The sequence below is a fragment of the Lycium ferocissimum genome, chromosome 7 (genome assembly GCF_029784015.1).
Source record: "Lycium ferocissimum isolate CSIRO_LF1 chromosome 7, AGI_CSIRO_Lferr_CH_V1, whole genome shotgun sequence".
Lineage (NCBI taxonomy): Eukaryota > Viridiplantae > Streptophyta > Magnoliopsida > Solanales > Solanaceae > Lycium > Lycium ferocissimum.
In genome coordinates this window covers 50,258,109-50,279,104 of record NC_081348.1, presented here as the reverse complement: position 1 = coordinate 50,279,104, position 20,996 = coordinate 50,258,109, and the positions used below count along the sequence as shown (strand labels likewise).

The following is a 20,996-nucleotide window of genomic DNA, read 5'->3' as shown; positions in this document are numbered from 1 at the left end:
AGAAAAAAGACATCCTTCACGCTTTAAACGAGTTAAGTTTTCAGATCAATAATTGAGTGTAAAAATCTCAAAAAAGATAAGTGGTCTCATTTTTTTTTTGTTCTTTCTGCATTGTCCTACTTTTTGAAGGATAAAAATAGAGACTACACAGTGCATGCAGTTAATTTATATCAACCCCACCCCCATGTGAACAGTTACAAAAAGCCAACAGTTTATTCAGCAAATCTATTGTAATTTAGTTCCCATCAACATCTCAAAAACACACAAGGACATCCTTCATGTTTTAAATGAGTCAAACATTCAGTCTGATAGTTGAGCTTCCCCTTTATATAATGTTAATTTTCTTAAAAAGATTTATATTATGTAGCATAAAGCTTTGGTGTTAAAAGTAAGTATTGGACGCTCAATTCATACACTTCAAGATTCTTGCTTTTTCTTTCAGTTCTGACTATTTTTCAGCTTAGAAACTAGAAAAAAGTTGAAAAAGACAAGATTTTTTTATAAAGGGTCCAAGAATCTTGATTTTAAAGAGGCTATTATGTTAATGGAGGAAATACAGAAAAAAGGGAGTTTAGTTTTTGCAGTTAATGGAGAAAAAATTGAGTTACCATGTATTGATCCTTCTACAACTTTGCTTCAGTTCTTGCGCTCTGACACTTGTTTCAAGAGTCCTAAGCTTGGTTGTGGTGAAGGTAATTCTCCCTCTTTTTTTTTTTTTCACCACTCTGTTACATGTATACTAGTATATGTTTCTTTTTTTGTTGGATAATCGTGGTGTCCGGGCTCGTTTGTGATGCAAAATGGATTTGGAATCACCAGAAAAAGCAATGGAACAGTAACCTTTCAAAAAGGAAGAAAAGAAGAAAGAAGAAGCTAAACTAGGTTATAAGGTTAACTAGATATTTTCATTCATGAAAAATGGAAAATGAGCTAGTACAGATATAGGAGAGGCCCTCCTCAAAGATGTACTATTCCAAACATATTCTGACTAGGTCCTCTAATGCCAAAACTATTCTTTTAACAGAAATTTACTACTCCCCATGCTTGAGGTACCACTATGCACTGCTTTAGCTTCAAATTGCAACAGTTTGTGCGTGCCTCGACTAGTTCCACGGGTACTGTTATCTCTTACCAACACAGTATCGGGTAACTCTGTCCGTCAAGACTTGGACAAATGGGAAGAAATTACCTCGTGTCTTTGCTTCCGCTACGATTTGAACCTGAGAGACCTCATGGTTTTCAATCGACCTAGTGTATACTATATGTTTGCTTTTGTGTTATAACTGTGGTGTTTGAGGCCTATTTTTGTGCACCTCGACAAATGTCACGAGTACCTGCTCCCTCCCGCCAGCACAAATATTGTTAACTCTATCCATTAAGACTTGGATAGATGAAAAGAAATCAACTTAGCATTCTTACTTTCGTTGAAATTTGACCTAAGACCTCATAATTCTTAACCGACCTAGTGTATACTATGTGTTTGTTTTTGGTGCTAGTACATAGGGAACGTTAGAAGCTTTGGATTTACTTAAATTTGTATAGAAATCTTCTTTTTGCTTTATTTGTGTGTTTTTTTCATACTAGTCTCTATAAACGTGCAGTTGCACGTTATTCCCAATAAATTTCAATCTTAGTAAAAAATATGGTAGCTTATATCATTTGTAATTATATATAGTTATTTCATTAGTTACAAAATTATTACTATAGTAGAGGGTTGTATTTCAAATTGATGTTCTCGGTATTTATTTTTTCTTCTTTTGCCCATATAAAAGCCATGTTAGGACTAATTAGATAATCCATTATTAGAGTTTAGGTGACCATATACTTATTATTGTCATTTACAAATACAAAAGTGTTTGAAAATCGTTACTAAACAAAATTACATCATAGGAATATCAATCTATTTTAAGAATATTTAGTTATTTTTTGTTAAAAAAAAAAAAATTGATCACAATTGTAAGATAGAATAATATTTTCTATAAAAAAAAATCAAGTACATACATAAAATTTACACTAAAAGTGACTAATTACATCATCAACAACTATTACACGTATTAATATATTATTAACCTTTATAGGTTACAAATTCACTAAACTCAAAATCATTAGAAGCAAAGAAGAAAAACAATTAATATCTATATAAAACTTTTCCATTTTTGGTCATTAATGTCAAAATAGGTTAGTTAATAATGATAGAATAGGAGTAATTGTAAGGGAGGTATTATAACATAAATAGGATTAGTTAGTAACAATAGAAATTGGATAATTAGTAAAGTTAATAATAATGGTAAGGAGCTAGTTCAATTGGAATAGGATTAGTAAATAGTAATGTTGGTAGTAATAGTAAGGGTATAAAAGTCGTTCAGTATTTGAAGGATATTTTAATCAATCAACATTTATATTCATGCTTTTAAAATAACAAATCTCTATAAACGTATTCTGCAGGTTATTTCCTATCAATCTAAATTACGCAAAAAAAAAAAATAAAAAAAAAAATTAGGTAATATTACTTGTGATTCTCTTAAGCTTTGTAATTTGCATATATTATTTAAAATCAACCATAAATATGTCAAAAAATAGCGAAAGCTTGATAAAAATTTCATAAAATAATTTGGTCACAATTTTGTGTATGCAAAACCACGACAAAAACACGACATAAATGTCAAAATTAAATAAAGAATTGACAAAAAAATTTATTTGTTGCACCTACGTAAATTACTCCTTTAAGTGATGAAATAGTATGATTTTGTCGTGTCCCAGCAATTTCAAAATTCTTAAATATATAGACTCTAAACATCTAAATACACCCAATCATCATCTCTAGACATTCAACATCAAAGAGATCCACACAAACCTCTCCCTTCAGAAGAGAATTAGACCTTGAGAAACATATCAGGCATCAATGTACAAGCCACAACTTAAAGAACAAATAATCTTGTCACCATATTTTCCTTGAGTTAGTGCGTATAACTGGAAACTTGATAATGCCGAACAATAAAATATTACGCATTCTACAAAATCACTAAGCTAGCTTAATTGTTTTTAGGATGCCAAGTACACTCAGGGGTGAATAGCACTTAATTAAAAATAAAATCATCTAACTAAGAACGAAACGATCATCTCGACTAAGAAATCCAACTGACTGACCTTGAAACATATAATTTTGATGGCAATGATAGAATTATTTCTATGAACAACGAAAAGAGCCAGTTAATGGAAAGACTATGCATTGCTTGTTGTTGTTTTCTCCCGATACCTTAACTTAGTTGGAAAACATTATAATTCCAATGGAAAAATGATACAACACAGCAATGTCATGTTAAGCTTCTTAACAACTCTAAAGTACAATGCTTTCTCTATGCAGTATATTATTTGAAGCTATTACCTACTTAAAAGGCCATTTTTCTAGTTATCCTTTGTTGAACTTTCGTTAAAGGGACAATTTCCCGTTCCTATTGACAGTTATATCTTTTGAAAAAAATGAAAAAAAAAAAGTCAAAATTTTATCCAAAACACATACATACATATGAAGAACCAAATTTACAATATATTGAAAAAACTCAATTTAATAGCCAAGAATAGAAAATTTACTGTAATGTTATCTCCAAGAACCCCCAAAACCTAATGATCCATGCCAGATTTCAGCATTAGTCTCATGAGATAATTATACGAATGACAAGTTCTGAAAAAGTTAATATTCCTATAAAATTGAAAGTTCTCATACACAACTCAGAACATAAAGATTACAAGTGACGACAAGACTAATAGAAATATATGTATTAAGTATCTTATTATTCCTAAAAATAAAATACATAAAAGACAAAAGCATATTAAAGAAGCATGCTTTGATCGAGAACAAGATACAAGTTAGCACATATGAGCTGGGAGGAAAACACTATCTTTGCCATCAGCTTCTTAAGAGATTTAAATTAATTAAATGTTGTAGTTTTAATTCTAGAAGGGTTCAAACTTTTGAAGAAGTTTTAATCTCGTTGCAGTTCATATTAGGAAAACTCCTCCAATTATTTTAAATTGAGCAATTGTTTTTTACTTCAAATTCGTAAAATTAGGATACCTGACATTAGTATCCAACTATAGAATAATAATTTAACTTTTATAGGGGTAAAAAAGTCGTTCAATACTTGAAGGATATTTTGGTCAACCAATATTTATATTCATGCTTTTAAAATAATATATAGACTAGTTTCTATGTTCGTGCTTTGCACGAATCATCTAAGCGTTAAATATTATGAAATGTGTACTTCAAATAACATATTTTCAACTGCATATATAGTCTTAATAATTGTCAGATATTCCAATTCTATCCAATACAGAATAATTTTCTTATAAAAATAGTATAATTTTGAAGGGCATAAAAATTGTTCAATATCATCGAATCAACATTGAAGTAAATTTTATAGATAATTATTGGAGGAAGATTGTTCAACATCAAATTTCCTTTAAGTCCTTCATCTACTACAACTATTCGTCCTAGTTCTGAAAATTAAAATTAAAACAATGGAGTATTTGGCTAAGAAAAATAAATAAGCATCCTTTGTAATGGAGAGGTTTCCTAGTAATTAATACTCCCACCTTCCTTTTGGCTTTCTCAGCTTTAAAATAGAGCATGGTCATCTGAAACCAATACGACACCATAATAATAGCCTGCGTGGACAAGCATAATTTTTCCCAAAAGTACTTATTTTTTTCAATAAGTGCTTATTTTAAAAAAGAATGGTGTTTGGCCAAGCTTTTGGGAGAAAATAAGTGCTTCTAAGGAGTAGCAGAAGCAGTTTTTCAGAAGCTAAAAAAAAATAGTTTTTGCCCAAAATAACTTTTTTGAAAAGCACTTTTGAGAAAAATACACTTAGAAGTACTTTTAAAAAGTTTGGTCAAATACTATTTGCCGCTCAAAAAGTGCTCTTTAAATTAATTGTCCAAACACAAATTGCTTTTCACCAAAAGTACTTTTCGAAATAAGCTAATTTTAGAAGCTTGACCAAACATGCTATAAGTTGACTGCATAAAACTAAGCTATGACACACACACTGGAGGTCGTCTCAAGGCATGTAAGAAAAAAGATTTAGGCCACAAGCTTAGAATTAATGACGGAGGCACGATTTTCACTAAAGAGTTCAAAATATGAAGAAGTATATATGCGAAAATTACAGTTTAAAAAGTGAAACAAAGCGGCGAAGAGCAGCTAGAACTTGAAAAATTATTCGTAAGAATCTCTTCATACCAAGCATAATCGAAGTTAACCCCTATTATGGAGAATTATTAGCACAAGTAAGAATTACCCAGATCAAATCAGACGTGGATGAAACCAACTCTTCGGACAACTTTTAAGATTATGATGAAAGTCTTGACCCTCTTAGGAATTTAAGATTACTACTATCTCAAGTTGCTTCATATTTAAAAATTTATCTCAAATACAAATATACATGTGCACGCAGGTGTCTTTTGTTTTTGTGTTAGACTCTAAGTTGGACTATCAATTGAAATTTGAAGTCTATCACATTACGAATCCAAAAGGTCCGATTTTTAGTAATTTCAACATCCTAAACATTAGATAAAATCTTAAATAATAACAATTTTATTCAATATAGAATTGGTTCATTAAAGAGATAATTTAGCTTACGAAGCGCATAAAAGTCGTTCAATACTTGAAGGCTATTTTGGTCAACCACCATTTATATTCATGCTTTTATAATAATGTAGACTAGTCTCTATGTACGTGCGATGCACGAATATCTTCAGTGGCGGAGCAAGTTATTCATAGAAATAATCACATCAATATTAATAATCCCTCAGTTTCAATTTGTTTATTTGGTTTTGACTTGACACATAATTTAAGAAAGTAAAGAAGACTTTTGAATCTCGCGGTCTTAAATTAAGGATATGGAAAATGTACCAAAATGTCCTTTTATATGGTGGTCTTAAATAAGCCATGTGGAAAGTTAGAATTAAAGAGTTGCCAAAAAAGTGAAGACACATTCTTTTTTAAATGGACCAGATAGGAAAGTAAGACAAACAAATTGAAATGGAGGGAATATATAAAATATTATATTTAAAACTAATGAAGTTAGTTTTAGAAAAAAGGAAAGATACATTCTTTTTCAAGCGGACTAAAACGGGAAGTAAGACAAACAAATTAAAACGGATGAAATATATAGTAGATTATATTTAAAACTAATGAAGTTAGTTTTAAAATTCTAAGTTTAATAAAAACTATCTCGACAATTACGCCGTTTTTTCTTGATTCATGCTTGCTGGAAAAGTTTATAAAAAGCTAATGACACATTTTATTCTACTCAAATAGAGATAATGAGAAATAAAATACATGGACCTTTATCTAATTTGACTCATAACTTTGATCAATCCTTTCAGATCCAAAATAGCTCTTTCATAATCCTGATGACCGTCAAATAGATTTTAAAAAATCCTGCCATAGAAAATCAAAAGAATATTATATAGCATTTCTCATAGTAATTAATAAACATTTTATGAACTATTCAAGAATAAACTATTTAATAAAGATCAAATTTTGAAATGATAAATAGTTGTAAATTCTAGTCACTTATTCTTGTAAACATTAATTCAATTAGGAAATTTTTATCTGATTACGATATCTTTTATTAATGAAAGAATAGTGGAAGATTGGTTGAACAAAACAATTCCTAAGCGGAAACCATCATCAGTCATAACTATATATATATATGCGAGAACAACATTGTTTGCAATTTTACATCACCACTCACCATAATTGATAAAGTCCTAATTGTACACCGTCTGTATTTCTTTGTCAACTTTAGTTGATTTCGAAGTCAGAATTTTGAGAAAAGTCCTAAATATTACACTTCTATCCAATATTGAAAATATTTATTAAAGTATAATTTGTTTTTAAGGGGTATAAAAGTCGTTCAATATTTGAAGGATATTTTGGTCAACCAACATTTATATTCATGCTTTTAAAATAATATTAGCCTCTATGTTCGTGCTTTGCACGAATATATCTATGCTTTAAATGATGCGACATGTGTACCTAAAATATAAACCTTCAACTGCAATTTTTTTCTCGTTGATTTCCAAATATTTAAGAACTCCCTTCCGTCTCTTTTAACCTATTAAAAATAGAAACTTAAATAATTAGTTCCTTTAACGTATCTTAATTTCTCCAAAAGGAATAAAAATACTTTCTAAATTTTGTTTTCCGATATCCCAAGGGTGTTTGCTGCTTGACGTGGTTGTAGAGCGTCCATGCATACTTTTCGCATTACTGAAATGGTTAACGGCAAAAAACCAAATAGTCCCCCATCAATTTTAATGAGGGTTGATCTATTTGGGGAATCAAAAAGTTCTTTCCTTGACTACGATTTTCTCCAACTCTTTTCATATATTGTGAATTATTAATTATGCAGACTTATAATACTTTTTATGTATTTTCAAATATGTAAATTTTATTTTAATGAAGAATTTATGCTTGAAATTTTAGTCAAAGAAAGAGTTATTTAACTCTCCAAATCAGTCAACCCTCATATAAATTGAGACGGCAATAAGTAGATCAAAGTACCACACATAGTCAAAAGGAAGGGGAAAAAGTGGGAACCGCATCCTTGACCACCTGCGAGGACGCTATCATCCCTGTATTTCTATATGAAAATCTTTAGAGTTTGAAGGTCGAAACAATTAATAACTCTCGTGGTATGAAATTTTCTAGAGCAAAGGACGTTGATAATTTCTTTAGAGTTCTTACTGTGTATGAGTCTATTAAGTTGCATAAATGTGGAGTTACTATCCTCATTGAATTCTAGCATATACTTGTTAGCATTTCCTAACCATTCTATACTTGGCTAATACATCAACACGTGATTGTATATACTACTTATAAATATCTCTTGGTTTGCCGTGTCAGACAAGGTCATGGCATATAATTTGTTTATTTATTTTCATTCAAGTAAGAAACTTTATATTCTTAAACCTCTCTTATGCAACAACTTCCAACATATTTTTTTCCGGGAAAACTACGTATATATACATGTTAAGGAGAAATATTTACGAAACGTAACGATAGTTTTTCCTTATTTACAAAACATAACGATATATTACAAAACATGACGGATTTTCATATATTTTTCGTTTTTTATTTTTTTTTCAAAAAATATATATATTTTTATAAAAAAAATATTTTTATTTTTAAATTTTTTTTTTTTTTATATATATTTTTTAAATATTAATTTTTTTTTTGCTCAATGGCTTAAAAATTACCTCATATTCTGTGTATGAAAGTTGTATGAAATGTGTATGTGTGAGCAAAATTTTTAATATAATTTTCATATACAAAATTTTGAGCGAAAACTTTAAGCCTTGAATATTGTATGAAAATTGTTACAATGTTGTTGTAGTTGTATTAATTTTCGTAAAACCTAATATGAAATTTATATACAAACAATGTGAATGAAATTCTAAGTCTTGAGAAAGATATACACATTTATACCATTCTCATGCATAAAATTTTAAGCATAATGTTTAAGCCTTGATCAAGATATACACATTTCATACACAAAAATTTGAGCGATTATTTTAAGTCTTGAATGTTGTATCAAAGTTATATACAATGTTGTTGTAGTTGTATTAATTTTACGTAAATCTAACATGAACTTTATACATGAAAATGTGAGCGAAATTTTAAGACATGAGCAAGATACAAATTTCATATTGTTTTCATACACACAATTTTGAGCGGATTTTTTAAGCCTTGAACGAGATATTACATTTTTCATACACTAAATTTTGAGCAAACTTTGGTCAACGAGATATACACATTTCATACAACTTTCATACATAAGTTTTTGAGCAAAAAAAAAAATATTAATTTAAAAAAAAATAAAAAAAAATTAAAAAAATATTTTTTTTAAAAAAATAAAAAAATATTTTTTTAAAAAAATGATTTTTAAAAATAAAAAATAATTTAAAAATAATTTTTTTTTTTTTAAATATAAAGCATCTTTTGTATAGGATTTGTAATGTTATGTTTTGTAAATATAAAACTATCGCCACGTTTCGTAAATATTTTATTAAGATGTATATATATGTCAAAGACCCTTTTTTTCCTGTACATGTTCTACGACTTTCCCTGTCTCCATGTAGTACTCAACTAAGCTCGGAGAGATAATAAATTATTGTAAAAACATCAAACTTAATTCTACTTCAACTTACCTTTCTAGATAAATTGAATTCGAATTAAGTTCTTAATTACAATTATATCCTACATAATATTATTTATTTTTTAAATTTAGAGGACATAAAAGTAATTCAATATTTGAAAAATATTTTGATCAACCAACATTTATATTCATCTTTTAAAATAATATAGATATAGATAGATAACTCTAACCAGCTACCAAACGACCATTAATAGTACTCCTTCTGTCCCAAAAAGATTATCCTCCTTTTCTTTTTAGTCTGTCCCAAAAAGATTGTCCCCTTTCTATATTTAGAAACAATTTAACTTTATGAGATGATTTACGGCCACACAAATATCTAAAGCTTATTTTGGACCACACATTTCAAAAGTCTTTCTTTATTTCTTAAACTTTGTGCCAAGTTAAAAGAAGACAATCTTTTTGGGACGGAGGGAGTATAAGAGAAGATGCTCCATCCATTCACTTTTACTTGTCCAATTTGGATTTTGAACATTCCTTAAGAAATAATAAATGTTATGGGCATTTTACCACAATATTCATATTAATTGATATTTAGTTTTAAGTCTTGAGAAATTAATTGGAAAATAAGTAATTAATGCTAAGAAAAACACTCAAAAAATATGTTTTTCTCTAATATAACAAAAGGGATAGGTGAAAATATATTTTTAATATAGTTAACAAGTAAAAGTGAACAGGAAAGAAATCTTTTTTCCCAAGTAAAAGTCAAATTTCTAAGGACAATAATGTTAAATCAAAGGGCAATAGAATCAAGAAAATGAACTGTAGCGGAAACAGATTCGAACTGGAAAAGAAAGATAACAGAACCTGGTTTGGGTTGATACTTTTTTCAACACATATGCACCTAATGATGGTGACTAACACAACTCCAGCGACACTAAACTGTCACCAAACTCCGGTGACACCAAGTCAGGGTCTGTTTGGTATGGTGAAAAATGTTTTCCATTTTCTCGGAAAATATAAGTGATTTTTCTATTCATTTTTTTGTGTTTGCACACAACTTGAATAATATCATTTTAAGAGCATTTGCATGAAAAAAAACACTATGAGGTTTTTAAATATAGAGTGCAACTTCTGGTGGTAGGACAGGCAGGGGGCAGGTGGGGGTAGGGTGGCGTGCGTAGTGCGGGGTAGGCAGGTAGAGGGTGAGTGGATAGTGCGGGGTGGGTTGGGGATGCATTGACGTGTTTTTATTCATCCGGAAAATGTTATTGTTTCTCAAATTTTTAAGAAAAATATTTCTCCTATTTTAAGGAAAACATTTTCCATAAGAAACTTTTTTCAAGTTATTTAGTGCAACCGAACAAAAGAAAATGGGAAAATATTTTTTGTCATGCCAAACACACCCTCAAAGAACAAATCCCGGTGAGGTAGCAGACCCACATAAGGAAATGCTCTGATATCATGTAATAAAACAATAAGGTACTGGAGGAAATTATCTGTATATTATTCAGAGAATCAGTGCAGAATACATGAAAAACTACAAAATCATTACATATTTGAACTATATACAATATTATATCTAAATACTTTATTCTGTAATGATGTTTAATTCCTTTTTTGTCTGGTTAATTGGGAGTAAAAACAAGTGATTCTCTAAACAATATGTTCTTTCTTTTCAATAAGTCTGAATCTTAAGAGTTAATGTTACTGATCAATATAGCAAAGATGGAGTTTAAGGTTTCACCATATATAATGAAGTAAAATGTCTAGCTGTTGTAGTTTTTCAATGTAAAATAAATGTTAAATGATTTCTTGTTTGTTGACTTTAGACAATATGAAATAGGGAGAAGGAACTATCAGAAAAGGTTTATTCATGCCACTAGTTTATAGTTTGGCTAAAAAATGCCACCGCTGTTATCATTTTGGGTCATATATGTCATTCTTTCACTAACATAACTCTACTACTATAAGATTTTGACACGTGGCATTATCTAAACCTTTCATTTTACAAGTGACACATATGAGCCATTTCGTGGTTCAGTGGCATATTTAAGCCTTTTCCTAATTTCTATATAAATCTCCATCTTTTCTAATTTTTTGTAACAAGCTTATAAGGACAAGTTTGTCCCTCGTACTAATGACATTATTATTTTCCATGGAAAAACTATGGTCTCTTATTTAACTGGATTATGAATATAATCTTATTCACAATTTTTACGTACTTTATGGCTCTTTAAAAAGATTTAAAAAAACACAATAAAATTTATTTAAGAAATAAAAGAGATAGATTTAAAATAGAGTACACTAATGAGGTCTAGATGGGTATAAAAGATAATATGAGTGAAATTTGGGGTATTAATAGTAGTCGAGAGAGGCTCAAATCACACTCATATGTACTTTTCATATGATTAAGTATTTGTATCAAATGCTCAATTTTGGGTTCAGAAAGAACATAACTTATGTGTATGGTTACAGGTGGTTGTGGGGCTTGTGTTGTTCTAGTCTCAAAGTATGATCCGAAGCTTAAAAAGGTCGAAGATTTTAGCGTGAGTTCGTGCCTCACACTTCTTTGCAGTTTAAATGGTTGTTCGATTACTACAAGTGAAGGCCTTGGGAACACCAGAGATGGTTTCCACTCTATTCATGAAAGATTTGCTGGTTTCCACGCTTCTCAATGCGGCTTTTGCACTCCTGGCATGTGTATGTCGTTTTTCTCAGCTCTTGTCAATGCTGAAAAAGGAAACAAGCCCAATCCTCCACCGGGATTCTCTAAGCTTACTTCATCCGAAGCTGAAAAGGCCATAGCAGGGAACCTTTGTCGGTGCACTGGATACCGACCCATTGCTGATGCCTGCAAGACTTTTGCTGCTGATGTCGATATAGAGGATTTGGGGTTCAATTCTTTTTGGAAAAAGGGAGATTCCAAGGAAACGAAAGTAAGTAAACTACCTCCCTATGATCCAACAAAGAATTTTAGTACATATCCCGAGTTCTTGAAAAGTGAATCTGCCATGAATTTGGACTCCTCAAGGTACCCTTGGTACAGTCCTGTTTCCATTGAGGAGCTACAGAGCTTGTTGAACTCCAACTTGACGGAAAATGGTGCAAGCTTTAAACTAGTCGTTGGTAATACCGGCACAGGTTATTATAAGGAAACTCAGCGATATGATCATTACGTTGATCTCAGGTACATTCCTGAACTCTCAATCGTCAAAAGAGATCAGACAGGCATTGAAGTTGGAGCAACTGTGACTATCTCTAAACTCATTTCATTCTTGAAAGAGGAAAGTAAAGTCAATTACGGTTCATATGGGAAGTTGGTGTCCGAAAAACTGGCTTACCACATGGAGAAGATTGCTTCGCCATTTGTTAGAAACTCTGCTAGTGTGGGAGGAAATTTGGTTATGGCGCAGAAGAATGGTTTTCCTTCAGATATTGCTACATTATTTCTTGGGCTTTCTGCTACTGTTAGCTTGATGACCAGTCATGGACTTGAAAAGCTCACATGGGAGGAATTATTATCGAGACCACCACTAGACTCAAGGACTGTGCTTCTAAGTGTTTCGATCCCATTTAAGAAAGATCGAAATTCTAAATTTTTGTTTGAAACCTATCGAGCTGCTCCACGACCTCATGGGAATGCATTGGCATATGTAAATGCTGCTTTCCAGGCTGATGTTTCTCTCTATCAGAACGGTGTCCTGATAAACAATATCCAGTTGGCGTTTGGTGCTTATGGCACAAAACATGCAACAAGGGCAAAAAAGGTAGAGGAATATCTAACTGGGAAAATATTAAACGTACATGTTTTGTATGAAGCACTTAAATTAGTCAAACTAGCAGTGATACCGGAAGATGGCACTTTACACCCTGAGTACAGATCAAGCTTGGCCGTCAGTTATGTTTTCGAGTTTCTTTATCCCTTCACTGATGTTCATTCTGCTATTTCTGGTGGTTTACTCGCTGGAATTAATGATATCTCGGTTGAGGAAGTTTCCAAAAGTAGTAATGATGGTTGCATTAGTCAGGGGAGAAAACAAACACTACTATCTTCTGCTAAGCAGGTTGTGGAATCAAGTACCGAGTACTATCCAGTAGGTGAACCGATGAAGAAGGTTGGAGCCGCCATGCAAGCTGCTGGTTTGTTCTCGCCTTTTACGTTCTCTATATTTTCATTCTCTAACATCTGCTTATGATTTCTGTATTTTCTGTAAATGCAATTCAATAGAAATTTTACTTTGAGAGGGAAAAGATTTTTTCATAATAACCCGACTAAATGACCAAAATTACGAACAATGTTTGATAAACTTTTTTTTTTTTTTTTTTTTTTAAACCAAAGGAAAATTTCTTTAGATTCTCTAACTTAGGAGAAGCCTCAATTAGATGCTTGTGAAGGGTAAAAATGTTTTTCTCATGAAACTTGTTCCTTCGCAAGTCTTTTTGTTTCTTCAGGAATCAGGATGGTCCGGACATTCCATTTTTGTGACTGAGCTTTATATTCCTATGTTGCTCGGACTGTTCAAAAGTATCGTCGGATGCGTGTCTGATCCTTCAAAAGCTATGCATTTTTTTGGGAATCCGACATGCGTGCGGCACATTTTTCGAGTGTCCGAACAACATAGTTGTATGAATAACTGATATTTAAAGTGAAAATACACAACTAAAGAAACAACAAGTACAGGAAGGAAAATCTATCTGGGAGATATCAGATCGAGGAAATGGTTTAGATAATGCCATGTGGCAAAATTTGGTAGTAGTAGGGCTCCGTTAGCGACCAATTATATCACGGCGATGGCATAAATGAACCCAACTATTAATGAGTGGCATGAATGAGCCATTTCGGATAGTTCGATTGCATATTTGAGCTATTTTATAAATTTCCTCATCAGTTTTTTCCTCCTCCGGCCTCCCTAGTCATTTGTTTTCCATTGGAGAGGAGGCTTGAGCTTCCATTTTGAAGTTTTTTTCCTCTGAAAATGGTTCAGTGTTTTTCTAGACCAATCGATCATTTCTTCTCCTTTTTTGCTGCCTTCGTTGTCATGTATTCCTCTTGCCATGTTTTTTTTTTTTTTAAACACAAAATATGTCAGAAAATAGTACAATGTGTCGATACTGAACAGAAATAAAATAGGAAAAACTTATCACAAACAATACTGTGTCACCACTACCTTGAAAGCAATTTCGTCCCATATTTGTTTAAACATTTTTGGAGTTGGAGGTTATAACAATCACTTCCAAACACGTGCACTTGTAAGTTGGAAGTTTAGAGCTCGCATAAATAGCATTGCCCAGAAAACAGAACTGCGAAGAATTATTGTAGCGAGAAGAACACGAAGAAAACTTTCTATGTGTTGACAGGAGAAATCAGAGCCTCTATGTATAGGTAAGGAGGCAACGTTGGGTAGTAATGGTCAAGATAAGAAACGGCAGAAACGTTAATGTATTGATTAATTTTTAGGAAAAATAATGACTGCCTTTTAATTCCATGTAATGAGCCTTGCCTTTTTTAAATTCTGGTGAATGAACCTAGACATTAGTCTGGCAAGCATGTATTTGAACATATTTCAGGTAAGCTCAAAATATCAGAAATAGTATTTGCAAAACCATAGTTGGATTAAGCCTCACATATATCTCGCTCCGTGAGCCAGTTGACCTATTTTGCCTTGCAAGCCCATTTCTCATGTGCGCAAGGCCACTCCCTTTTGCTAGCTTTTTACAAGCCCAATAAAGGTTAATTCAATATAAGGAGAAGAAAAGAGCTCTTCCTAATAATTGAGGGACTCTTTGTCTTTCATATAAGTCAAGAAAGTATTGGACTCACAAGAATTCTTTAGGCTTTGCATTATTAAAACAAAAGAACAATGCCAAATAATGGAATAACTCCAACAAAATAGTTTATCTGCATATCTTTTAAATGATAACTTTATGTCTGCAACATCCCGGACTTCAAATGTGCTGGTTTACATAACATTTTGCAGGTGAAGCTGTTTATGTAGATGACATTCCGTCACCACCAAACTGCCTGCATGGAGCGTTTATCTACAGTACAAAACCATTAGCAGCTGTAAAGGGAATCCAGCTCAAGTCTAATCAGTTAACGGATGGAGTCACCGATATTATTACTTTTAAAGATATCCCAAGTGGAGGGGCAAATATAGGAGCTATTAGATTGTTTGACCCTGAGCCGTTATTTGCTGATGATCTCGCCCAATGCGCTGGCGACAGAATCGCAGTTGTAGTGAGCACTTAAAGCTTCCTTCTGCTGGAATTGTGTTTTATGATAATGTTAATTTCTTATACACTTTAATCCAAAGGAGTTTTGAAGTACTTTTTTCCTTACGTTGTTGAAACACTATAGGTTGCTGACAGTCAGAGGTCTGCTGATGTGGCTGCAAGAACGGCCCTCATTGACTATGACACTGCAAATATGGATTCTCCCATGTTAACCGTTGAGGAAGCTGTAGAGAAATCTAGCTTTATCCAAATTCCACCATTTCTACATCCAAAAGAGGTTGGTGATTTCTCAAAAGGAATGGCTGAAGCTGATCACAAGATTCTCTCTGCTGAGGTACTTCGATTCCTCTACTGTTCCGTTCGTTTCAATGGTTTCCTTAAATTTGATTCCTGGATGATGATCTAGCATGTGTAACTGTAGATGTGTGCTAAAGGTTCAAATATATTACTGATTGGCTCTTTTTAATAATAATTTCCAGATAAGACTCGGTTCCGAGTACTATTTTTATATGGAGACACAGACTGCCCTTGCAATTCCAGATGAAGACAACTGCATGGTTGTTTATACTTCAAGCCAGAGCCCTGAGAACGCGCATCATGTGATTGCCAGTTGTCTTGGTGTTCCCGAACACAATATCCGTGTAATTACAAGAAGGGTTGGAGGTGGCTTTGGGGGCAAGTCAGTCAGAGCAATGCCTGTGAGTATTTGAAAAAGAAATAATAATAATAACCATTCTCTGACTCTGATGCTAAAGCTCATGTATGATTTTAGGTCTCCACAGCCTGTGCACTTGCAGCGTACAAGTTAAGACGACCTGTCAGGATATATGTCAACCGGAACAGTGACATGATAATGACAGGAGGACGACACCCGATGAAAGTAACATACAGTGTAGGATTCAAGTCGAGCGGAAAGATCACAGCATTACATCTTGATATATTGATAAATGCTGGGATCACGGAAGATATAAGCCCCATCTTACCATTAAATGTGATTAACTCACTAAAAAAATATGATTGGGGTGCCTTATCTTTTGATGTAAAACTATGCAAGACAAATCTCACCAGCAAATCGACTATGCGGGGCCCTGGGGACGTGCAAGGATCTTATATTGCTGAAGCTATAATAGAGCATGTGTCGAGTTTACTGTCGATGGAGGTGGACTCTGTCAGAAATAAAAATGTTCATACATTTGAAAGCCTTAACTTATTCTATGATAACATTGTAGAAGCAGGAGAATATACATTGCCTAGTATCATGGATAAGTTGGCTGTGTCCTCGAGCTTTTTCCAACGAAGCAAGATGATAGAACAGTTTAACCAGAAAAACACATGGAAGAAAAGGGGTATTTCTCGAGTTCCAATTGTGTTTGAAGCTATGCAACGAGCGAGCCCTGGGAAAGTCAGTATTCTGCAAGATGGATCAATTGTTGTAGAGGTCGGTGGGATTGAACTTGGCCAAGGGCTATGGACAAAGGTTAGACAGATGACTGCTTATGCTCTTGGTTTAATTGAAAGTAGTTGGGCCGAAGACCTTGTGGAGAAAGTACGAGTCATACAAGCAGACACCTTAAGCGTAGTGCAAGGCGGGTTTACAGCTGGAAGCACTACATCGGAATCAAGCTGTGAAGCAATTAGACTTTGCTGTAATGTCTTGGTTGAAAGACTGACCCCTCTTAAGAAACAGTTGCAGGAAAAAAATGGTTCTGTTGATTGGCCAACACTGATTCGCCAGGTTTGTTTTCCCATTATATGACCACCTATTTTTTCCGACATTTCAACTCTGCAAATCACAGGTCAGGCACTATGAAATTTTTAGTCTTGAATTCAATTTGAAGACCATAACAAAGTGATTCACTTAAAAGTAACTAATTGTATGTATGCAGCTTGGGACGGTAAGTGACTACTCATATGCGTGTAGCTCGGAACCATTTGTTCATTTAAATCCATTAGCCAATCTTTCTCGTCTATTAAATATTTTATTTTGCAGTTCTCTCCCACCCACGCCCCTTCTTTTGCAGGCACAAAAGCAATCAGTAAGCTTAGCAGCAAATTCTTACTATGTACCAGAATTCGGTTCCGGGAGTTATTTGAACTTCGGTGCTGCTGTCAGTGAGGTAAACTTGTTGTTTCTGTTGGCTTTTCTGGTTCCTTCATCCATGTCTTTGTAACAAACAATCCTGCTTGAGTCCTCTATTTTTGTTAGAGTGGGTTAGAGTCCCACATTGGTTGGGGAATGGACTGGTGGTCTATTTATATAACTTGTTAATCTGCTTTCTTTTGTCATCCATGTCTTGTTAGCATCAAATGTCATATACTTACAATTTTAAAGCAGATCCCCATTCATTAGATTGAGAAGATCAGCAAGATTTTGTGATCTGCAATTTATTCCTATTCCAAGAGCTCGGATCGAATTAGTATATCGGAATATCAATACTGACTCGATTGAGCTCTCTTGTTGAGAATGCTCATATATTATGCCTTGAAGAGGACTCGAATCTCCATGCTCTTAAGCACGAGATTTGAATCTCACGTGTCTACTATTTCACCACCAAGACATCTTGAAAGTGAATCGTATTCAATGATTATCAATTTTCAATATATATGAGTGCACAACACTTGGCCGGGAATTCTGATTGTGGACCATTTTGCAGCCAATATATCTTCTGCAGCACCTTCATATGGCTAAGTAACAATAAAGCTCTTTTTGCAGGTGGAGATTGATATTCTGACCGGAGAGACTACCATTTTGCAGTCGGATATTATTTATGACTGCGGGCAGAGCTTGAATCCAGCCGTTGATATGGGACAGGTTCTTCCCTTTGTCGTAGATTTTATATTTTGTAATTACAATTCCCTTATATAATTGAGAGGTGCATCAAGCATTTGAGCTGTTATTCAGACTTCAGAACTATCAATTCTTGATCACAAGATTGTTCTAAATAGTGGCTATTGTTTTTTTCCCTTGCAGATTGAAGGGGCTTTTGTACAAGGAATCGGATTTTTCATGAACGAAGAATATCTTACAAACAAAGACGGGTTAATGGTCTCAAATAGCACTTGGACGTACAAGATCCCGACTATTGACACCATACCGCAGAATTTCAATGTTCACGTGGTAAACAGTGGACATCACAAAAAACGTGTTCTCTCGTCCAAAAGTATTATTCTTTTCTTCATTTACTTCCGCTTTCCTTCTGTCAAACAAGTTCTCCAAGTCCTTTGCTTGTTTATTTATAACCGTGAGCGCCATGAAAAGTTTTTTAACACATTCTTCACTCAGTTTAGTGGAATATATTGCAAACCTGTTTCAAATGATTATTAAAACAATAATGATAGAAATCATTTAATCTCACTTTATCCACACTGTATATGTATATTCATTCATACACTGTAGCAGATCTAGATTACAATCTATGAGTTTGCGGGAATGCAGTAACTTTTGTTTAGACCTTGTAATATACTAAGAAATCGATTAAATATCTATAAATAGTTGAGTGAACTTAGTTATTATTGTATACAGTAACAAATAAACTACAAATTCTAATTTCGTTTCTGTTCATACAAACTGTTGAATCTTGATATAATTACTTTTTTGCAGCATCTGGCGAACCGCCGCTGCTTCTGGCAGCTTCGGTCCATTGTGCAACAAGAGCAGCCATTAAAGCAGCACGTGAACAGCTCAAACTTTGGGACAAGCTCGACGCGTCTGTTTCAGAATTCTATCTGGACGTCCCTGCCATATTACCTGTTGTGAAGACACAGTGTGGCCTGGATTATGTGGAGAAGTTCTTAGAAACTTTGCTGGCTCAGAAATCTAACTAAAGGTGCATCAACACATTTCAAATGATGCTGAACTATGTTGCTTGGACTCTCCCAAATGTTGTAGTACCCATGTCAGTTTTTCTAAATGCACTATTTTTGGAGGATTTGACAGGCACCCGAGAACATTTTTGAAGAGTCATAATCAGGTCTACTTAATCTTTGATACTCACCAAATTTGAACGTCGTACTTGTGACTAGGTCAAGTACATGACTAAAGAGCTATATATATACTCTTAGTCATATAATAAGGTGATTTAATTCTTATAAATTATTGGATTTATTTCTCATTAAGTGTAAAACAGAAAGTTTAAGCTAAATTGTTTAATCTTTGGAAAATTACTACTCAACATGTTAAAAGTAAGTATTCTAGCTCTCTAGTTTCGGATTTGATAGGGAGTGTTTTATCCCTCAAAGTGAAATTTTTTCGACTTGAATCTGAATTACCCGTGCCTTATACTGGATTTAAAACAAAAAACAAAAAAAACAAAAAAAAACAAAAAAGAAAGAAAGAAGGCAAGAAGAAGAAGCATTCTAGTTCATAATAATAGGAATAACAGTATAATCATATGTCTACTACATCTTTGATACTCGCCATTTTATGAATAGAACTTGTATAGGTCAGGTACATAACTAAAGAGCTATATTATGTTATACATATAAAAAAAAGTTTAGTCTTAGAATAAGGTGATTTATTTGTTCAATATTATTGATACAAGATCACTTTATTCTTTATTTTGGTAATTTAAACGAAAAAATCATCACAAAGAGTTCTCTCTTTTCTTGAAGTGATGTCATACCTTATTGAAATTTTAAAACTACTACTCAACATGTTAAAAGTACGTCTTATTGTACTCGGATTTGAGTTCGAGCCGGCAGAATGGGGTCGTCGTTAGTAAAGAGCATTTTCGCTAAACCAACCCGATGGCTATAAAAACCTAGCCAATACATCAGATTTTTCTTACGAAAATGCTGATTATCTTCTTCCATCTTTCTGCAATTCAAATATTTTCTGTGAGTGATTTCTGACACTTGTTGAGTTTGCTGTTCATTGGGGTTTGTTGTACCGCTACCTTTGGTGAGTTTAATTTGTTCTAGCCGGGGAGAATATATTCCATAATCTCTGGTACATTGAGGCGAATAACTTTCTTAAGGACACACTGTAAATTCAGTGGGCTCGAATGTATATTTCATTCTCTCTAGATTCTGTTTCAGATTATTTTCAAAAACAAATTGCTAACACAAACTATTTTCTCGGCACGTGTGTTGCACGTGTATGCCGAGTCATGTCAAAAAATTTCAAGACCTCTTTTTAATTTTTAATGTATAGCATGCATTATACATTAAAACAAGGATCAAATGGATATAATTTATATTTATTTGCAGAAAAATTAAAACATATAAATGATGCTATTGATAGGAACATAATTCTTGTTATTCACTAAAAAAATATGTAATTTTTGAATGAAAGAGTTAGTATATATGCCTCTCTCCTCTTGAGAACAAACATTAGAATGCACAATATATTTGAATAATAATTTGATGTGCACTTAAATAGGAGCCTCATGAGAAGTTTCATAAATGAAAATTGTCAAAATTTGCTATCAAATTGATAATAGCCACTGAAATTTGCCCAAATTTATTGTCGAAAAGTTGAAAATAGCAATCAGATAATATTGATGTTATCAACATTAAGAATTCTTTTTCCTCTTTCTAAAAGGGTATTGTAACAAGAAAATATTTAAAATTCTTAAATATATTGAGTTTTGGCAA

At 32.9% G+C, this 20,996-nt stretch overlaps 1 protein-coding gene across 2 annotated transcripts; it reads left to right on the top strand.

Moving 5' to 3' along the window:
* The first annotated feature begins 345 nt into the window (after positions 1 to 345).
* Positions 346 to 19,562, top strand: LOC132065564 (abscisic-aldehyde oxidase-like). 2 transcript variants are annotated; one of them, XM_059459008.1, is made up of 10 exons: positions 348 to 692; positions 11,643 to 13,307; positions 15,146 to 15,405; positions 15,526 to 15,735; positions 15,881 to 16,099; positions 16,174 to 17,136; positions 17,423 to 17,518; positions 18,115 to 18,213; positions 18,373 to 18,562; positions 19,003 to 19,562. In XM_059459008.1, exons 1-10 carry the CDS (start codon positions 539 to 541, stop codon positions 19,224 to 19,226), a joined length of 4,080 nt encoding a protein of 1,359 aa, XP_059314991.1. In that variant the 5' UTR covers positions 348 to 538; the 3' UTR covers positions 19,227 to 19,562. The 2 variants fall into 2 exon arrangements, with proteins under 2 accessions (XP_059314992.1, XP_059314991.1); XM_059459009.1 differs by lacking the exons at positions 18,373 to 18,562; positions 19,003 to 19,562 and having other exon boundaries at positions 346 to 692; positions 17,392 to 17,518; positions 18,115 to 18,175.
* Positions 19,563 to 20,996: the final 1,434 nt, after the last annotated feature.